The 19,446-nt window shown below is 46.4% G+C and overlaps 1 protein-coding gene across 3 annotated transcripts in view; it reads left to right on the top strand.

Moving 5' to 3' along the window:
* The window catches only part of LOC146652856 (kinesin-like protein KIF26A), a 59,666-nt gene that overhangs the window by 11,351 nt on the left and 28,869 nt on the right, over positions 1 to 19,446 (top strand). For 2 of the 3 annotated variants that reach the window (XM_085381392.1, XM_085381391.1), the window contains exons 3-4: positions 5,172 to 5,302; positions 17,414 to 17,606. In XM_085381392.1, the coding sequence (XP_085237518.1) occupies positions 5,172 to 5,302; positions 17,414 to 17,606 (324 nt within the window). Of the gene's footprint in view, positions 1 to 5,171; positions 5,303 to 13,817; positions 15,884 to 17,413; positions 17,607 to 19,446 lie in introns of those variants that run through there. The other variant, XM_085381393.1, reaches the window with a different exon arrangement.

Genomic DNA, 19,446 nt, shown 5'->3' with positions numbered 1-19,446 from the left:
TGGAAGACGGTCGACCCAGTCGCCACTTGTTAAGGAAGCCCGGAGCGCGGCCTTAAGTGACCGGTGAAACCGTTTGCACATCCCGTTAGCTTGCGGGTGGTATGCTGTGATGCGGTGGACCTTGACCCCCAGGCCGTCAGCCATAGCAGACCAAAGCTCAGAAACAAACTGGGGGCCCCTGTCCGAGGTAATGTTAGCAGGGGGACCGAAACGCAAAACCCACGTTGACAAAAAAGCCCTGGCCACCGTCACCGCTGTCGTGGACGCCAAGGGTACCGCCTCCTGCCACCTGGTCGTGCGGTCCACCACAGTCAAAAGGTGCGTGAAACCCTGTGACTGCGGCAAAGGACCAACCAGGCCCACATGAACGTGATCGAAACGCCTACCCGGGACACGGAAAGGTTCGAGGGGTGACTGTGTGTGCCGGTGGATTTTCGAGCGTTGGCATGGGATACAAACCGCCGCCCATTCTTTCACCGTCTTGCAAAGGCCCGGCCAAACAAACCTGGCACTGACCAGCTTGACCGAGGCCCGGACGCCGGGATGAGAGAGGGCATGCACCGAGTCAAAAACACGACGACGCCACAAAAGGGGAACCACCGGGCGGGGGCGGCCGGTGGAAACGTCGCAAAGAAGGTGCGGACCGCGTCCCACACTGGGGTGTACTCCAGCACGAGGCCCGTTTTTGTTGACTGAAGGGCAAGGACGTCTGGGTCAGCACGTTGCTCAGCGGCCATGGCAGCGTAGTCGACGCCGACATACACCGGAGAAACCAACACACGTGAGAGACAATCAGCGACGTGATTGGACTTACCAGCCACATGCTGAATGTCTGTGGTAAACTCTGAAATGGCCACCAACTGGCGCTGCTGGCGTGCGCTCCATGGGTCAGAGACCTTGGACATCGCAAACGTCAAAGGTTTGTGGTCAACGTACGCAGTAAAGTTGCGACCCTCGAGGAAAAAACAAAAATGTCGTGTCGCGAGGTGCAGGGCCAGCAACTCCCTGTCAAAAACACTGTACTTGCGTTCAGCATCCCGGAGCGTACGACTGAAAAAGGCGAGCGGTTGCCAGAGACCTGAAACCCGCTGTTCCAACACCCCACCCACTGCCACGTCGGACGCGTCGGTGGTCAACGCGATCTCCGCCGACGGAAGCTGGTGGGCCAGCAGGGTGGCGTCAGCCAGCGCAGACAACACCTGGATGCGTTCCGGCAGCCAGTCAACCGGATCTTTGGCTGTTTTACCTTTTAAGGCAGCATAGAGTGGCTGTAGCAGGTGGGCAGCTCTGGGGAGAAAGCGGTTGTAAAAATTTATCATCCCCAAGAACTCCTGCAACGCTTTAACCGACGTGGGACGCGGAAAAGTCGAAACGGCCTGGACTCTGTTGGGCAACGGAAGCACACCTTCAGCGGAAATGCGGTGCCCGATGAAATCCAGAACAGGCAACCCAAACTGGCAGTTGGGTTGCCGTGCGCTGCCAAACGCTGGAAAACCTGGCGCAGATGGGACTCGTGCTGGCTCGCTGAGCAGCTGGCCACCAATATATCATCCAGATAAAAAAAAAAAACCGAACGGCAGTCCACGCAAAACGGAGTCCATCAGCCGCTGAAAGGTCTGGGCAGCACCTTTCAGGCCAAACGGCATGCGCAAAAACTCGAACAAGCCGAAGGGGGTAATGACAGCAGGTTTAGGAACGTCTTCGGCGCGCACAGGAACTTGGTGATACCCCCGCACCAAGTCAATTTTAGAAAAAATCAATGTTCCGGCGAGATGGGCAGAAAAATCCTGAATGTGGGGGATGGGGTAACGGTCATTCTCCGTGGCATTATTTAAACGGCGGAAATCTCCGCATGGTCGCCACTGACCGTCCGATTTGGGCACCATGTGAAGCGGAGAGGCCCATGCACTGTTCGAACGCTCTACAATGCCAAGGCGCTCCATGGCTGCATCCCCGGAGGTCACTACATTAGCCCGAATCAGGGGTCACCAATGTGGAGGTAAGCATCAATGACACAGAACTCCCAGTTCTTACTCCTTCTTTATTCATGTCCAACATCAACTGCGCATATCGCGCCACAAAACACAGGAACACACCTGTGGTCCACCACAAGCTGAAGATATCGTGGACATGCTGACCTCGCTCCGTGGTGTACAGGGCCGTTTACCCTCATGATTAATATTCACAATAAAAATATTAGCTGAACATCATGGAGTCTGTATGTGTTTCATAGTGTCGAACAACCTTTGTACAGTTAAACCTAGCAGTTACTACATGACGGAAACACCAACGTTATTTCTTTTATGCGTTTATATGCAGGTCATGCTCATTATTGAACAAAAACCCAAACATCAGATGTTAATCGGATTTATTTGCTCTCTCTCCTCCTTAAACATGTTTTTAATGTAGAATTGAAACAGGTATGACACATACGAACATCAGGAAATAAAAACCCAATAAATATAACCTCAGTAAATGAAGTCAGTGTACTGCGGGGGTTATGGCAGCTGTGTACCAGGACCTGCATTTTGTTGGCGGTAATAACAGCTCAATTGCTTGCGAGGCAAGCGGGTCTATCCCACCCTTTGCCATGAGACTGGGCTGGGCAGACATCTCCGAAATCATCAAAGGGCTTTTGCAAAGAGGCTCTATCTTGACAAACCAACCACACATCTGAAGATTAAACCACTACATTCTCGGCTAAAAAATATTAAAACGGTATTTGATGACACACAAACAAGGTTTTTCAAAGTTCAGTTCTGTTAGTTTTAACATGTCGGTTGTTGTGTGCTAAAAACAATGGCCACAAGGCCAAAGCAATGGTTCTGACTCGATCAGCGTTAACCCCGCCTCCTGGGTTGGATGGATGAGGTTGACAGATAAAATTATTTCATGGTGAGACCTGAAGGAGTCAACTGTGCCAAAATGAATTAATTAAATACACCATTAAATAATTATTTAAATGTGGCAATAATTAATTAAAATGTTAAATAAATAATTAAATGTTGCAATAATTAATTAATTCAATGCATCAAAAATATTTAATTAATTAATTATTTCCCACTTTAATTAATTATTGCCACATTTAATTAATTATTTAATGGTGTATTTAATTAATTCATTATGGCAGTCCTGGCGTTTCATAAGTTTGAACTAAGACTTACAAATTTAAGTAACACAATGACGACATTTAACAATTTGACTCCAACACTGCACATGATTCTAATGCAGCTGTAAAGTCAGGCTACAACTCTTTGTGTGTGTGTGTGTGTGTGTGTGTGTCAGCTGCAGTTATAACAGACTGAAATTTCCAGTTTCTCCGGTGTTCCCAACCTTCAGCAGCAACCTTTGGAAAAAGACAAAGTTAGTCTCAGGTGTTTGATGGAGCAGTTGTGACAGCGTGATGACGGCAGCGGGACTAAAAACTCTCAAAGCGCTGTAGGAAGCCAGGTCTTCATCATGTGCCTCATTATTTGCCATCAGCATGCTGAGTTTAATCGTGGCAGCCTCTGATCCTCCACCAGCTCCGTTTTACTCCTTCTCCTACAGCAGTGATATGATCGTTCTGAGATTCACGATTCGCAGAGGTCGTCATCATCCATGGGGATACGTCCTCACAGTCCCACTGTTGACACAATGCACCTCCTCAGACCTGGATCGTTTGTTTCATGGATTCTTGTATAATAACTCAGACAATCATATTCAGGATTATCTCAGCTCCATGATTGGCATTCAGACTTACGCCTGGGCAGGAGTAAACATGGCCGCCGATCACAGTGTGAGGAGAGGTTGTGATGATGTCATGTCCTTGACACTGCATTTCAGTGGCTGCTTTTCAGTAGGTGTTATTTAATAGACATGGCTTTTATTGTGAAAGGGTGAACATTGACTTGGTGACGCAGAGAAAGAGAAACAGAGTCAGAGCTGAGGTGAAGATGATGAAAACGAGTGTCACATGATTTTATGGATTTATCCTGCTCAGCCACATACACACCTGACCACACAACATGCCTCAGAGCCAGTCATATCCCACAGGTCAAAGGTCAAGTTCAGCACAGTTACAATAATTCATTCATTAAACCTTCACACAGGTGTGACATGATGACAGTGATGACATAAGCAGAAGGTGAAAGGTCACAGAGCATGTTTTCTTTGCTCTGATGTTTTAAACCTTCGCCGTGTCTGTTCCTCTTCCAAACTTGGATGGAAACCATCACTGCACAGCCGTGAGGCGGTAATCGCAGCGTGCTCTGTGGCCCTCGTGTTTGATTGGTCTCACTCAGGATGGCGTTTTGGCGCTGGCTTATCCCGTTGCCGGCTCTCTGTGTAATCCTGTTAGCCAGCCGAGCGTGTTGCGGTCACACAGCTGAAGAGTGGATCTGCCCCAGTGTGCCACTTCCTGTAACTGCGGTAATTCACCATAACTAGGCCACGGATCTGAGGCCAGAGACAGGAGCTGTGCTACTGCAGCTGCAAATAGCTGGACGTTTCTGAGATCACACTCATCTGTGGCTCCATTATCCTGGAATGAAAGCACAAAAGGACAAAACAAGCTGCTCTGTATGATGAAATGTAATTATAGCAGCAGACCAGCTGACCGGTCATTAGCCCAGTAGGACTAGCCATTAGCCACGGTAAACCGGAAAAAGCCTTCAGTGGTTGAAGCAGCCATGTTTGAGCAGAACAGGAAGTCTGGATGGCAACGATCAGGCTAACGACCTGAGGTAATTAACTAATGATCTCCTCATCCAGAGCTGCCTCCTCCTGCTGCTGATGAAGCCAGGAGCTAACGGCGCTCATCTGCAATTTCTGATAAATAAAGAGCGTTGGGGGAAGTCTGACCTCTGAATAAAAATAATACTGGGATATCGGCATTATTTACTATAAATATTATACTGCTACAAAAATATATTTAAACATAAATATCAAAGTCTGAGTACAGATGTTTCTCTAAAGGTGCAGCATTGACGGCGTCTGATGGCATCGGGATCCTCTGTGAGGTGGTGTCAGTCTGAAGGAGACTGTCTGCTTTTATTAATTATGTAAATTATGAAAAATGTGATGAGTTTTATTAAAAAATAAACGATTTAAGAACAGAACAAACATCAAAAGGAGACTGATGCTGGATTTCATGTTTTGGCTTAAGACCTGATATTTGTCTCATCTGTCAGGGTCTGACTGCAGATGGAGGTCATCTGACTGTGACGGGTACAGCCCAGAACGTTCCCGTTAAACCAGCAGCCCACAGCGTCAGCACCCAAACCAGCCAACCACCGTCTGCCGCTGCCGCCTTCTTGATCAGGTCAGTGAACGCAACACGACAGAGAGACGCAAAGCAGCACATGCTGCACATAGATCAGTGTGACTAACCAATACTAACGTGCTTTAGACCTGCATTCTGGCCAGCAAGGGGCGACTCCTGTGGTCTGACTGGATGAAGTCTGTGAGCTCAGTGCAGGGGCGGATCTAGAGAAATTTTCTTAGGCTGGCATGAGGGTGGCAAAGAAATCAAATGGGGTGGCAAAATCAAAGCCCCCCCCCCAAACGCATATGCAGGTGGTTACATATGGTTAAAATGATTCAAATGCAGTAAGTATACATGTTTTTCATATAAATATAGTCTATAACTTAATTTTTGTCTGTAGCCCACATAATTACACACTTTAGTTACATAAACCATGTGAGTTTTGATGTTATGTACTGTATAGCCTGTATAATAAATAAATATGTAGCCCAACAAGTATAAAATCCAGAAAGCTACACAACATGGGGCGGTTCATTTACAAACACAAGCCTAACTTGAGTTTCACATTGTTTTTTGTTAGAAAACAATCATATTGTTACAGCTTAAATTACACAAAATGTCAGAAATCTGCACTTTCATGAACAAAAATTTAAACCTAATTCTTCATGATTTGTTGGATTCACCCACTGACGTCTGAAATACAATCGGCCATTTTTGACTCCTTTTGAGTTTACGTTTGTATTTCACCCTCAAATTGTTTCTTTTTTTTTCCCCCTTGCCTTTTTGGTATCATTCTTTTCAGCTCAACTGAATTTAGTTGTTTTTTCACTGACATGCTGCATTAGTACTACTATTACTATTAATAGTACTATTACTGATCTGAAATCACACAAAGAACTTAAATCCTAGTAGTATTTTTTACTGTAAAAAAGAAAACCACAGACATGTTGAGTAAATTTTTATAACTTGAAATGAAAATATAAATTGTACATTTTCTAAACATATACAACTATTTATCTAAAAATGCAGCCAATGCACATGCTGTTTTTTTCATTTTGTACAACCATTTAAAAATATTACTAAAACTAAAATGAGAGAACAATCAGGTGTTGCAATAAGATGCCCCGCAAATGATGTGTGCCAGTAAAAAAAAAACAGCACAGGGATAAACCTGCAGGCCTGACAACAGGATGTGTACCACTCCGCTGGTTTTCTACTTAGTGACAGTGTTTACATTGCAAATGTGCCTTAGTGACATTCATTAGTGCCCTCAGTGACACACAAAATAAAACGACTACACAACAGAACAGCTACACAAGACAACACAACACACTAAGTAAACACTCCACACTAAACGTCACAAATCTCCCACATCTAAAAACTCTCTCTCTCTCTCTCTCTCACTCATTCGCTCTGTCTCGCTGCCGTTACCGTCATTCCCAAAACTCTCCCCTCTTCCTAAACAACTAAATCCCACATGTTGACTTTTTTTTTAATTGGTCGACATGGTACATTTTTCCACCGATAGGAAAGTGGTGGCTTTTTTTCCTTTCTTTACTGTTTTTGCGCTGTCCTTAGAAAATGCTTAAAACACACACACACAAATACGTGATGACAGTATTTAGAATAAAGCATGGCTTATATATATTATCATAACTCTGGATTTGTCACGGCTGGGAAGGCGAGCCGTGTGGTGTGGAGGAAGGAGGACCCAAGATGCAAGCAGTGGATGAAAACGCTAGTGAAGTTTATTTACAAGGTGTAGTGGCAAACAAGCAGTGGGGGCATGACAAATAACTGAAAACATCTAAACTGGGAGAACTAAAATAACAGACCTGGGAGCATACGACAAGGGGATGAGGGGATGAGAGGCAGAGAGGCAGACGACGAGCAGGACACCGAGTAACACAGACGAACCGGCAACAGGCAGGAGAACACACAGGGCTTAAATACACACACCAGTAATCAGGGGATGAGAGACAGGAAGGCAACACAGCTGGGAGGAATCGGAGCTGACAGGACAGGGGAAACGTAAACTGATCACACTCACATCAGACAGAGACCTTCACAATAAACTAGGAAACTCAAACACGGGGAACCAAACAAGACACAGAACTAAACAGACTGCTTCACAGACGGGTTGACACCATAGACAGACAGAGACACAGACGCAGACTCAAAGGCAAACCGAATATAACACATAGAACTCAAACAATAATAATAATCATCATCATCATCATAATAAACTAGAAAATGATAATAAACTAAAAGCGCTGTGTCACCGACCCAGGACCATGACAGGATTTACTGGCCCGTAATTAAAATGTAAAAACTTTGAAGTCCTAACTTTCAATGTGGGCTGACTCAGCTTGGCCGCAGCTTGTTGCTATGTCAGCTTAAAATAGTCATATGATTTGGAGGTGCAGCGTGGACCACAGAGGGTTAATAACACTCACCTTCCTTCCATTTCCAGAGTGTAGCATCCAACCACCTGAGTAAAATCCGAAATTCCCATGGTGTTGTTCAAAATGTGCTCTGGCACAATCATAAGCATGAATTGCTACTGAAAACAAGAAAAAAGACAGTTCTGCTATGGGCTGAACTATTTGTTAATGGTGCAAGGGGGGAACACTATCCAATATATTCAGTTTTAGCATTTATATTCACTGTTGACTGTAACTACGATAAAAATTGTTAATGCTATCTTATTTTAATAAACAACACCGTCATATGCAAAACTGGGGTGGCACTTGGGGTGGCAAGGGATCATTTTAGGGTGGCACTTGCCACCCCATGCCACCCTTCTAGATCCGCCCCTGGCTCAGTGAGTCATCACGACTCTCTGTATGTAAACTGTACGAAATAAACATTACAGCCAATGTAGCTCAGACTGTAACGATAAAACACGCTCATGCTTCTGTTAATTCACAGAAAACCTGGGTCACTGTGAACAAACCAAAACACTGCTTTATGAGGGAGGTCCTTATCGGCAGGGAAAACTGTGAATCTTATGAAGCTCTCTGGGCTTCAGTTGTGTTTGTCCTGTGAGGGAAGCTCATACAGCAGAACCTCATGTGTGGATTCACACGGAGATCCTGCTGCTGTAGGAACGTCTCCCTCAGGGATCAATGAAAGTGCTCCAGATTCAGATTCTCTCCTTGCAGAATCTAATTGGCAGCTTTTCCTCCTGTCCAAGCTGTCAGAGGTGGTGTTCGGCATCAGGGGGGCTTTGACTCCGTCTGTCTGCTCAAATCTGGTATTCTGACCCATTCTGGATGTTGAGGGTCACAGAGGGAATGGAGGCGGTGTGTCCTCCTGTTCGGACACACAAATGATCTGAAATGTTTTCTAGCCGGCTGTTCAGGGCGCGAACAAAACACTGTCAGAGTGTTTTATTTGTGTTTGTGTTTATTACATACATCCAATCAAAAACGTAGCTATGTTAATGCAGGGATCCCCTCCAACTGTCGACTCCACGCCGTCTGCAGGTACGACACCTGAGCCTCCGGCTGCTCTCCCCACTCGCTGTTTGCTCACTGCTGCTGCTCAGTCACAGCTGTAGGCTTAGCTCAGCCCGATGCAGCATCTTTACAGCGGTCAGGGCCACCTGATGCTGCTGTGCTGTGAGGAGGTGTTGTCGGAGGTGATGGAGACACTGTGGACACGGGGCCGAAGGTTCGGACCGGCGTTGAGCCTGGAGCACAGAGCAGAGCCACACCTCCTGCCGCTTAGACTCACAGTGAAACCCCAAAATAAAGTGAGGATTAGACCCACTCCCACTATTAGAGTCAAGTTCCCCAAAGTGGATTTCTGGCTCACGGCCCAAGCTTTTTTTTATCGACTTCCTGTCCAGAATAGAGCCTCTCCCAAACCGCTCAGACCCAACAGAGCCGCAGCGCTGCAGCAGAGTCTGCCCAGAGAAGGACTGCTGGTTAACTGGCTCCAGTGTCAGTGAAACCCAATCACAGCTGCTGCTGACTTTGAGAAAGTCAGTGAACATGGAGCACAAACTTCTGCTGCTCTCTGTGCAGGGAGAGCCTCGTGAAGACATTCGTGAGTCAGAGTGCAGATAGGTAGAGCTTGTGGTTTAACCAGCGACAGGTCACCTGACGCTGCACGCTGGACAGTTTAAACTTCTCTCCACCTCGACGACGGTGACCTGTCCAGGTCCTCTTTGCTAGTGTGCAGACCTGCCTTTAACACCTGTGGGACTCCAGACCTGAAGAGTCGCAAGTACAGCCAGAATTCCTGCAGTCATTGAAGTAAACATCTTCCACTTAGGTTAGATTCTGTTATCGTGTCCTGTTGGAGGGCATCAGCAGTAACACAGTCCTCAGACACTTTGAGACACGGATCAGCCTTTGATATATGGATCGTCTCAGGCTTTTATTTCATAGCTCAGCATGTTTGTGAGGAGGACACTCTTTACTCAGTAACTAAGGCAGGCTGAGCTTTCTGCAGACGTGAGACTTTAAAATGACCTGTGTCCCTGATCCCTGTACGCATGGAATACAGAGTGATAGAGGAAGTGATGTAAGGAGGTTACACAGAGCAGAGAGTCACCCCTGGGGCTCAGCTGGGAATCAAACCTTCAACCTTGAGAGCAGTGTGTTGATAGAGTGGAAAGCTGAGGAGTAATGTGACCCACATCCAGAGAGAGCTGAGTCCTGAAGGCCTCGCTGAGCCGATCGTGCTGCAGACATGAGTGTGACGGAGGGTTGGTACCTGCTGCTGCCCACCCCAGGACTTCCTGTCCAGACCGCCTCACAGTTTCCTGTCTCATGCCGAAGAATTACCCTTGTGTAACCTCATGTAATCATGAATGTGAAACTGAAAGAAACAGAAGGTGATGATTTCCAGATTTCATAATTTATTATCAACAGAGCTTATAAAACATGTCAAATGTCTAAATTGAGAAACCGTTTGACATGTTTTAAATGTTTCACAGTGCAGCAGCTGCTCTCATCTCACAGACTGATGTTGAAGACAATGACACTGCCCTCAGATTGAAAACGAGTTCATATTTGATTAAAGATCCTATTTTCTGCATTCTACTGTCAATAAACTTTATGAACATCCTGACATTTTGCAGGTTCAACATGTGTCCCATCACATGTGAACTGTGTGAAACAAACAGTGGTTCAGCGGTTCACATGGAGTGCACGAGACTGTCCGCAGTCCATCCTGATTGTGCCAATTTCATTCCCGTTAAAGTCATCGCTGTCACGACTGTTTGTGATTCTGTGACGGTTGATCACAAAAGCTCTGCCCACTGTTGTCCCTGTTCCTGCAGCAGATAAAAGACAGAAACCTCAGTTTTCTCTGGAGCGTCTTCCAAATGAGCCACTGCTGCACCTCTCTGGGTTTAAGCAAGGTTTATGTCTTGCCATAGTGAGAAGTGGTATGAATTATGAGTTGTATTATTTATAACTGCGTGACACAAATATTTGATGATTCATACTGAATTCAAAAAAAGCCACTGGGGAGTTTGGGCAAAGGGCCAAAGCGATTGAGCTCATGAAGCAAAGTCACATCATTCCTTCAGAGTTTATCTCTCACTGTCAGACAGTCGGACTTCAGCGGCCTGGAGTGCAGGGCGTATGGCAGGAAGATAAAAGCTGGTGGTGCAGAGGTGGAGCTGCTGACGGCTGTCCAGGATAACAAGGGCTGAGATGATGTTTGGAGCAGCACTCTGAGGAGAAGCTGGACCGAAGGAGCTTGCACCCACACACTGACAGCAGGGCCCTGGGTCTGACAAACATCTGCCTCAGAGGACGTCTGATCACAGAGTCATCAGATGATTCTGGAACAAAGAACATTGAGAAGGACGTCCTCGTGTTCAAACCATGTGTCAGACCGAAGGTGGTACCAGGATCACAACGATAATAAAACCATAAGACACCTGTTTATGTTAGAATAAAGCCCAAAGTTTGCATTATTAGGGGCGTGGCCTCTGTGACTGACAGGTGGACACAGGCTGCAGCTGCTAGCTTCACCTGAACTGGAGGTCTAGAACGTGTTTGAGCCTTTTGAGGCATTTTAATGACATCATGTGACCAAAAATATGGCTGCCACTAGGTTACTGTAGTAGTAGAGTGTACAGGAATGTGGAGCTTCAGTTTTAGGGTTTTGATTGGATGTTACTGATTAGCAGTCGGGGGTGATTCATGGTCTTTCAGGTCTAAACAGAGCCACTTTGTGTTATTGTGATTGGTCAGAAGGTGATGTCAATCTAACATGCACACCTGGAGACAGACAGAGAAGATGAAACCAAACAGTCAATGATAAAAAAAAAAACTGTAAATATGAAGGGTGAGCGGTGGAGCCTCTGAGCTTTTAGCTCCACGCTCTCACAGACGTGGTTCTTTTAATTGTGTCTAATCGTTCAGTGAGTGAACCTAAGACCACAGCTGATCATTACCTGCCTGCAGGTTAACTGTGACAGATGGCCTTGGGCTGCTCCTATCGATTGGCGTCTGCTTCAGAGAATTGATCTGGAAATGGATCTGTGGCTCTGATACCTCTCCTCGCTCTCTGCAGCAATAACACAGCTCTCTCCAGCTCCTCCTCTGATCAATAATCATCTCTCCACTCACATGTTGCTTGTTTTCCTGGGCATGCATTCAAACGTGTCCCCAGAGAGCAGCAGCAGGTAGGAACTACAGTAAAACTGCTGTCAGGCACATTTTGGCAGGTTTGTCTGGCCTGAGATGACCTGAAGGGGAGTTATGATAAATATAATTTCAGAGCAGCTGAGCTCCTGCAGACAGCGCTGAATGAACCCGAGCTCCTCATGCTGCTTTCCTCAGCTCTGATTTGTTCACTTCTGACAGTGAACTCTGTGTACTTTCCTGCTCAGGAAACAGCCAACCAGCTTTGGACCGGAACGGTGTGTCACCACCGTTGGGCTACATTATGGAGGGTTTTTTACCCCTCTGCCATAAAATGCTGGTGTGGAGTTGCTGTCATCCCGCTGGGCAGACACATGACTTTGTGACCACGATTACTGAGGATTGTCAAACTCTTACCGCATGTACATCTATGATCTACCAGGAGGCTGAGGGGAGCACTCCTTTCCCATAGAGAAGGGTCGAAAGGAGGGAGCTGAGGTCTTCCAGGCATGTCCTAGCAGGAGGAGGCCGGGGGCAGAGCCCGGACACGCTCCAGAGATTACATCTCTCTGATGGTTACATACCCACAATCCTTCACTCTCATCGTCGCTTTTTTTTCCATGTCATACTCTGCAAGATACACATTTTACCTGCAAATGAAGAGTTCCAGTGTGTCTGCACAGGTGTTCGTTCATAAAGCTGGAACAAGCCTCGTGCACGTGTGCATAACATTGTGATGAGATTTGATGAGAAAGAGTTTTAGTGCACACACACACACACACACACACACACACACACAGACACACACACACAAGCCCGTTCAGCCATCTTAGCGAGGACCTTCATTGACATAATGGTTTCCCTAGCCCTTTAATTAACCATTAAAAATCAATGCCTAAACATAACCCTTACCCTAAACTTAACCATAACCTAATTGTAACCCTGACATTAAACCACATTTTGAGCCTCAAAAAGGCCTTCAAACTTGTGAGGACCGGCGTGTGTGTCCTCACAAGTGACTGTTGGTTCTCACAATTATAGTAGAATGCAGATTTCGGTCCTCACAAAGATGGCCAGACAGGAACACACACACACACACACACACACACACACACACACACACACACACACACACACACACACACACACAAACTCATTTTCATACGATATTAAGGACATCTCATTGACATTTTACTTTCCCTAGTTACTTACCCTAACCATCAAAAATGAATACCTTAGGCCTGACACTAAAACTACATTTTGAGCCTCAAAAATGCCATCAAACTCGTGGCGACACTCACTTTGTCCCATAAGTATAGTAGCATGCCAATTTTATGTCCTCACAATGATGTCTAAACATGTACACACACACACACACACACACATTCTGCCTATGTGCACAGAAACAGTGTTGGACACCTGGACATCCCATTCACATTAAACTGAAAGGGTTTTTTTCCTTTGTCCTTAAAAAAACCATTTACTTTTTTATTAATTATTGAAATGGATTAATTTGTGTTGATTGATCAGTGATTGCAGCTCACAGACTGAAGTCTCCTGTTTGCTCTCCTTCAGTCTGTCTGTGGTTTCATATCAGTGACCCAGCCTGCAGGTTCTCAGAGAGGTTACACTACACACACTCACTCGAACACATACACACATGCTGAGTGTCTTTGAAGTCCAGCAGTGGGGGTGTCTGTCATCTCATGAAGTATTCATGTAGCATATCAAGTGTGTGTGTGTGTGTGTGTGTGTGTGTGTGTGTGTGTGTGTGTGTGTGTGTGTGCGCGCGCGTGTGGTGGGGTGAACAGTGGTTTCACAGCTGCTGTGTGTCGACACACCGAGAAGGCGGGGCAGTGAAAAGAGAGAGAGGGGGTGAGCGAGGAGAGTGAGGGAAGGTGAGGTGAGCAAGGCAGACGGACCCACGGACGGAGGGAGGGGAGGAAGAGGAAGGAGGGAGGCTGGAGCTTTGCCAGTGTTTCCCAGCAACAACGGCAGGGAGAGGCAGGAATCCTCCCGCTCTCATTCACTCGTTTATTTCCACCTCTTATTTCAGTCCTTTATTCCTCCTCTGCTGATGCCACTTCCTTTCACCCCTCTCTCTCTCTCCTGGAGTTGGAGGAGGAGGAGGGAGGTGGGAGGGGTGGAGAGGAGTGGCATTGCGATACTGCAGGAACAGACTGAGGAGCTACGGGAGAGAAGAGAGAGGAGATGAGCAGGAGAGGTGGGAGAAGGAGGGAAGAAAAGAAAGGAGGCGAAATTAAAGAAGTGGAGCTTTGAAAAGGAAGAAATAAGGCGAGAGTAGGAGAGGAGAGATGACAAGAGGAGAGAGGAGGAGAGGTGGAAATAATGAAAAAGGAAAGGTAAAAGAAGAAGGAGAGGAAGGTGAGAGTGTGGAGAATGAGTTGCTGCAGGGTCAGAAAGATGGAAGAATGATTCAGTACGAGGAAAGAGTGGAAGGAAGGAAAGCCGGCTGAGGCTCTTCATTTGGGACCGAGTGAGGCGAGTTCTACAGATTGGCTGCAGGGCGTGAGGACGGAGGGAAGGATGGAGGGATGCAAAGCTTTGTGGAGTACACACCATCGCAGGTGGATTGATAACAATCATAAAATAAAGTGAACTCATCCTCCAGGAGTCTCTGCAGAACTTTGCTCCAACCAATATGAAAATGTCCCGTGATCAGATTTGCACTTCCTGTCCGAAACACGGAAAGATAGATTTGGAGTTTAGCCATATGGAACAAACTGAGGGAAACGTGTTGAGATGCCAAGGTGCTGGTTTACAGATGAATACTGTCAGATATTTTTAGATGTATTTTTGATCAGGAACTCGGCACATGTTGTTGGACTTCAGTGAGAAAACTCTGATCACCTGAACATCACTCAGCAGAGGATGATTGGATTGATGACAGCGAGACGGGGTTGGGAGAGTTTGAGGATATGTTTGGACCTGTGAAGGGAGCAAAGACAGAAGGATGTTCATTCACGCATGAAATGAATGTGATGTGAGTTATTGCTTAAATGGGAACAATCATGAAAAACCTGAAGGGGTTTTTTGGTTTCCTGTCTTATTTTTGATTGAAGGACAGACTGAATCTTTATTGTTTGACAGAAGTGAGTAGGAATAATAATCTGCTGAAAGCTGAACATGGTGATAAGTCTGATGTACTCAACTGAATGCTTTAGGATTAGCAGAAGTTTGGGATCCCTCCGCAGCACTTTGGTAGTTTTAAAGATCTTTTAGGTTCAACCCCTAAACTTCTTTATGGATTTGGTAAAAACCAGATGTTGAAAATGAAAATGAACTTGTTAAAATGTTTAATCCCTCTGAAAGGACAGACACACTGTTGATGCTGTGATTGACGAACCAAGAAACTCTGCGAGTTTAGGAAAAACCATGTTGGACATCATGTTATCATCATTGTCTGGATGCATGGACAGTGTTCTCCTGTTGCAAAAGTAAAATGATTCTCGCTTTAAAGAGCGGTTTATTGGAGTTCAAGGGGGATGGAAAGTCAAACTGGTGGATGAAAAGCCATTTTGTTGGGAGCATGAAAACGAAGAGAAACTTTGGAGGACTTTGAGGCACCTGTTCTACCTGTAGAATTTACGAAACGCTACACTCGTGGATGTTTACAGCTGAATGCAGAAGGACAACAAAAGAAGAACCTTAAGTGCTTTAAAAGAGGACACATCTGGATAAACATCTGGGTAAACCTGAGACAGTGAAAATGGACTATATGGATATGGACCACCATCAGCATTTTTCCTTGATCAGCTGAGTGTCCGCCGATCATGGGTAGATTTCTGGGTGCGCTTGGTTTGACACTGGATCTATTTTCTGGAGAAGGCTTCATAGGTCAGCCTCGATGATGCGGCCCGGGTGTCCCTCCTTTACAGCTGTGGTTTTAACACTTTGTTTGAATAGATCTGGGTCTTTACAATGGTGAATGAGGACGAGAAGAAGCTTGGTCCCAGTTCCTCTTTAAGATCAAGAAGTTTGAGCAGATAATGGATTGGAAGGAACTGTGAGTAATAATAATAGTGATTTTTAAATCCTATTTCATCTCAGTCCAGCTTCATGTTTGAGGTACTGACAGTTCTGTGGAAGGCAAAAGCCGAGAGACGTGGAGAGACGTGCTCGCGGTGATAAATGAAGTCCAGATGTAATTGATACTGTAGACGCGTGAAGCATAGAGTGTAAAATAACAGCTTCAACGAGTCTCTGATGTCTCTTCAGTTTCTCCTTCAGGGGCTGTTAAACATATTTCACCCTTTGTCCAATCTATTGCGGTTGCTCACCTGTGGAGTCAGACATCCACTCAGAGAAGATGGAGTCATCCCTAACCCAGTGACATCACTGAAACACCATCATTCGAGCTAACACGTGAAATTGTGTAAATGTAGATCACATGTCTCAGATCACGGGTGGGTGTGGATGGTGATGGTGTCAGAGCATCAGCACATCTGCATTAGCATTAAAAAGTCCTTTAAAGAAGTGTGTCAGCCGCAGAAGGACGTAACCGCCATCACTGCGGATGAGTTCCTGTTAGGTGACGTGCACAGAGAATGTCGGGTATGCCGAGGGTTAGCACAGGTTAATACGTACCTGGTTAAACACAACGATCAGGCTGAGGCTCTCCCACAGTGCGTAAACAGATAAACTGTGTTGAGGTTTACCTGAGCAGATGTGTGGACGATCTGCACCCTCTATGGCGGTATCCTCATCACCATGTTTGCCGAGCTTCACATTTTCTTCGTGAAGTAACCGAATATTAAGCATGCTTTAATGACTCTGAGCCACGGAGCAAGTTCATTAGCATCCTAATGCTGAGCCTAGAGAGAGCTGCATGACTGGGATCAAATAAAATAATCAGAGTAGGTTTTTTTGTATTTACTTTGAATTTTCTTGAGGTGAAAATTGGGGGTGAGAGAGGTTTGAAATGTAAAAACAACTTTAGAGCAAAAGCATCAATTCGATAAGATAATCAGTTGACCTGTGTGACCGCCAACTGTGGTCTCTGCAGTGGGGAACAACCCAAGACCAAAACACAGGTGCCTTCCTTATGGCCCTTGTCGCTGGTGGCCCTGCTTTCGCAGAGTGCTTTCCTCTCTTGTTGTGATGCAGCGCCGCAGTTTAATGGGAGCGGGACGGTTTTCATCCTCTTTCTTTCTCTGCATGTCCTGCTGTACCTTTGCTCCATCTATCTCCAAAGCACCAGGAGATGCTGCTGCTCCCTCGGACACACGGTCACACACAGACACTCTCTCTCTCTCTCTCTGGTAAATGTGACGTTGGCAGTGAGTCCTGCCGGTGGTTGGAGGCAATAATGAGTATAGTATCTGTCTGGGAGGGAGTTTGAGCCTCCTCCTCCTCCTCCCTTCTCTCTCTGCCTGTGTTTGACATGGACCTTAAACTCATCTCTTAATACTCAGTCTCAGATCAGCTCTTCTCTCTCTCTGATCTTATTTTATGTTTTCTTTTATTTCCTGTTAAACGGTGTGTTTGGGTGCAGCTCGGTGCTCTCTGACTCTGTTTCTGTGTTTTGTGTCTTCAGGGCGGCTCACAAGCTCAGTCTGTCCCGCAGGAAGAAGTCCCCGCCCGGCTCCGCCTCCCTGCCCGGCGAGTCCCCAGAACCGCTGCTTTACACCGGGGGCTTCAGCGGGGCCTTGCAGCTCTCCCCGCCTGCCATCCCACCATGTCTCCTTCGAGCTGGGTCAAAGGTCAAGGACACGCCGGGGATGGGAAAGGTGAGATAGTGTGGTGTTAGTCTGGATCTGATGGATGTAGCTACTGGGACTTTACCTGCTCAGCTGATGGAGTCGAGCCTTGAAGTCAGCGGTGGGGGTGTAGGGGAGGGTACCAGGTCACTGTAAGCTCTAAGGAGCTCAGAAAGAATCAACTGCACTTCTTCAGGTTTGGTGAAGAAGCTTTACCTCGCTCATGTGGCTATGGGCTGGCTGCAGGTGGGCAGTCTCTCTCTCAGGAGCTATCGTCCCTCGGCAGGATATCTGCAATCAGCAGGAATCTGTGCTGTAGTCTTAGTCTGGGCTCACACTGCCTGTGTCACATGTTTCTAACAATGGGTTAAACATCTGCTCTCCAGAAGATTAGCCCTGTAACCAGCATTACTCTAAGAAGAGTGTCGTTAGCTCAGAGGCTTTAATGAGCTCTGCAGCCCATCGGGGGGCGCTGACAGGCTCGTCTCTGACAGGTTAATGTTTGTTGGCGTTTGGGTGCAGATCAGACGCTTGGCTATCAGACTGTTGGTGGACGGAGCGATTAGCGTCTGAGCTCAGGTCTCCACCAAATCACCGTAATCACACGATGTCCTTGCTAACCTCTCAGACACAGCTGACTGGTGAGCCAGGTAACTCTGGCGCACCATTAGCTTGAAGCGTGAGCTCCTCATTTCTGTGCTCTCTCATCTCTGCTGACACAAAGAAGCACCGAACTGAGACTCGCAGACATACATGGTTCACTGACGTGTTTGAGTTTGATGACTCTCCGTCCATGTGAAGCCCTCATCATCCCCCTAAACTCTTCCTATGCCAGCTGCTGTGACTGCAGCAGTAAGTGTGCCTGAATCCTGAAGAGGAAGCTCTCTGCTGGCATTCAGATGTCAGGTGATTCCTCCTGCAGCAGGTGGGCTCTGTGTGAGGTCCCCACAGGTCAGGGTGTGCTGCTGGCTTCAGAGCCCTGCAGGCACCATGTAGGGACTCCATGTCTCCTCGCTGCAGCTCAGGTTCCTTCATCTCCATCCGCCGGCAGCTGCAGGAGCTCACATCTGCATCCTGCCAATGCAACGGTTAATGAGGCAAGGACAGAAATGAAAGAGCATTTTAAAGGAGACGCGGTGAAGTTAGGAGGATCATACATCTCTGCTCCTGCACCTTACACTGAACTAACAGAGTCACTGCCAACACCTACAAACTACTCACAATGTAGATCATCATTTCATCTTTCTCCTTCTTCTTTCCTTCTGATCTGAACACAAAGTTCTCATTAAGAAAACTGAAGCTGCTCGTATTCTTCTTCTTTTTCTTTAATGGTCTGCACAACAGATCACCTGCCTCCATCTCCTCCTATCCTAGCATCCACCTCTGCATGTACTTCTTCATCCATGAGCCTTCTCTGCTACTCCATCTCCATCCTCTACCATCCCTCCTCTGCACATGCTTCTTGATTTGACTTTGTAAGAATTTAGTGACATTAGATGAACTCCTGGAAACAGGCAGAGTCAGAGGTAAGTATTCACTCTGACTGCCGTCTCTTCTCTCGTTTGCATTCAGCGCTGCATTCATTCCTCTGAACCTGCAGTTATTCTCTTTAATGTCTTAAAACTTCTCACCATGGCCTCTGGCTGCTCTCTGTGTGGGCGAGAGAGCCTGAGCTGGATTCTGGGTGTAAACACTTCATCGTGAGTGATATCAAACTCTGAGTTCAGACTGAGGTCAGAGCTGTTTCTGTTTGAAGCTCTGCAGTTTGAAAGCAGCCCTTCAGATTTTTGCTATTTGCTATCTTTGCTATCTATTGATGCTGTACCTTTAATCTGAAAATATCACAGCGAGGATCTGACCCAGCCTGCTT

The sequence above is a fragment of the Rhamphochromis longiceps genome, linkage group LG15 (assembly GCF_057381845.1).
Source record: "Rhamphochromis longiceps isolate RC_006_pf linkage group LG15, R_longiceps_female_GT1.1, whole genome shotgun sequence".
Classification (NCBI taxonomy): Eukaryota; Metazoa; Chordata; class Actinopteri; order Cichliformes; family Cichlidae; genus Rhamphochromis; species Rhamphochromis longiceps.
This window is presented reverse-complemented; position numbering and strand designations above follow the sequence as displayed.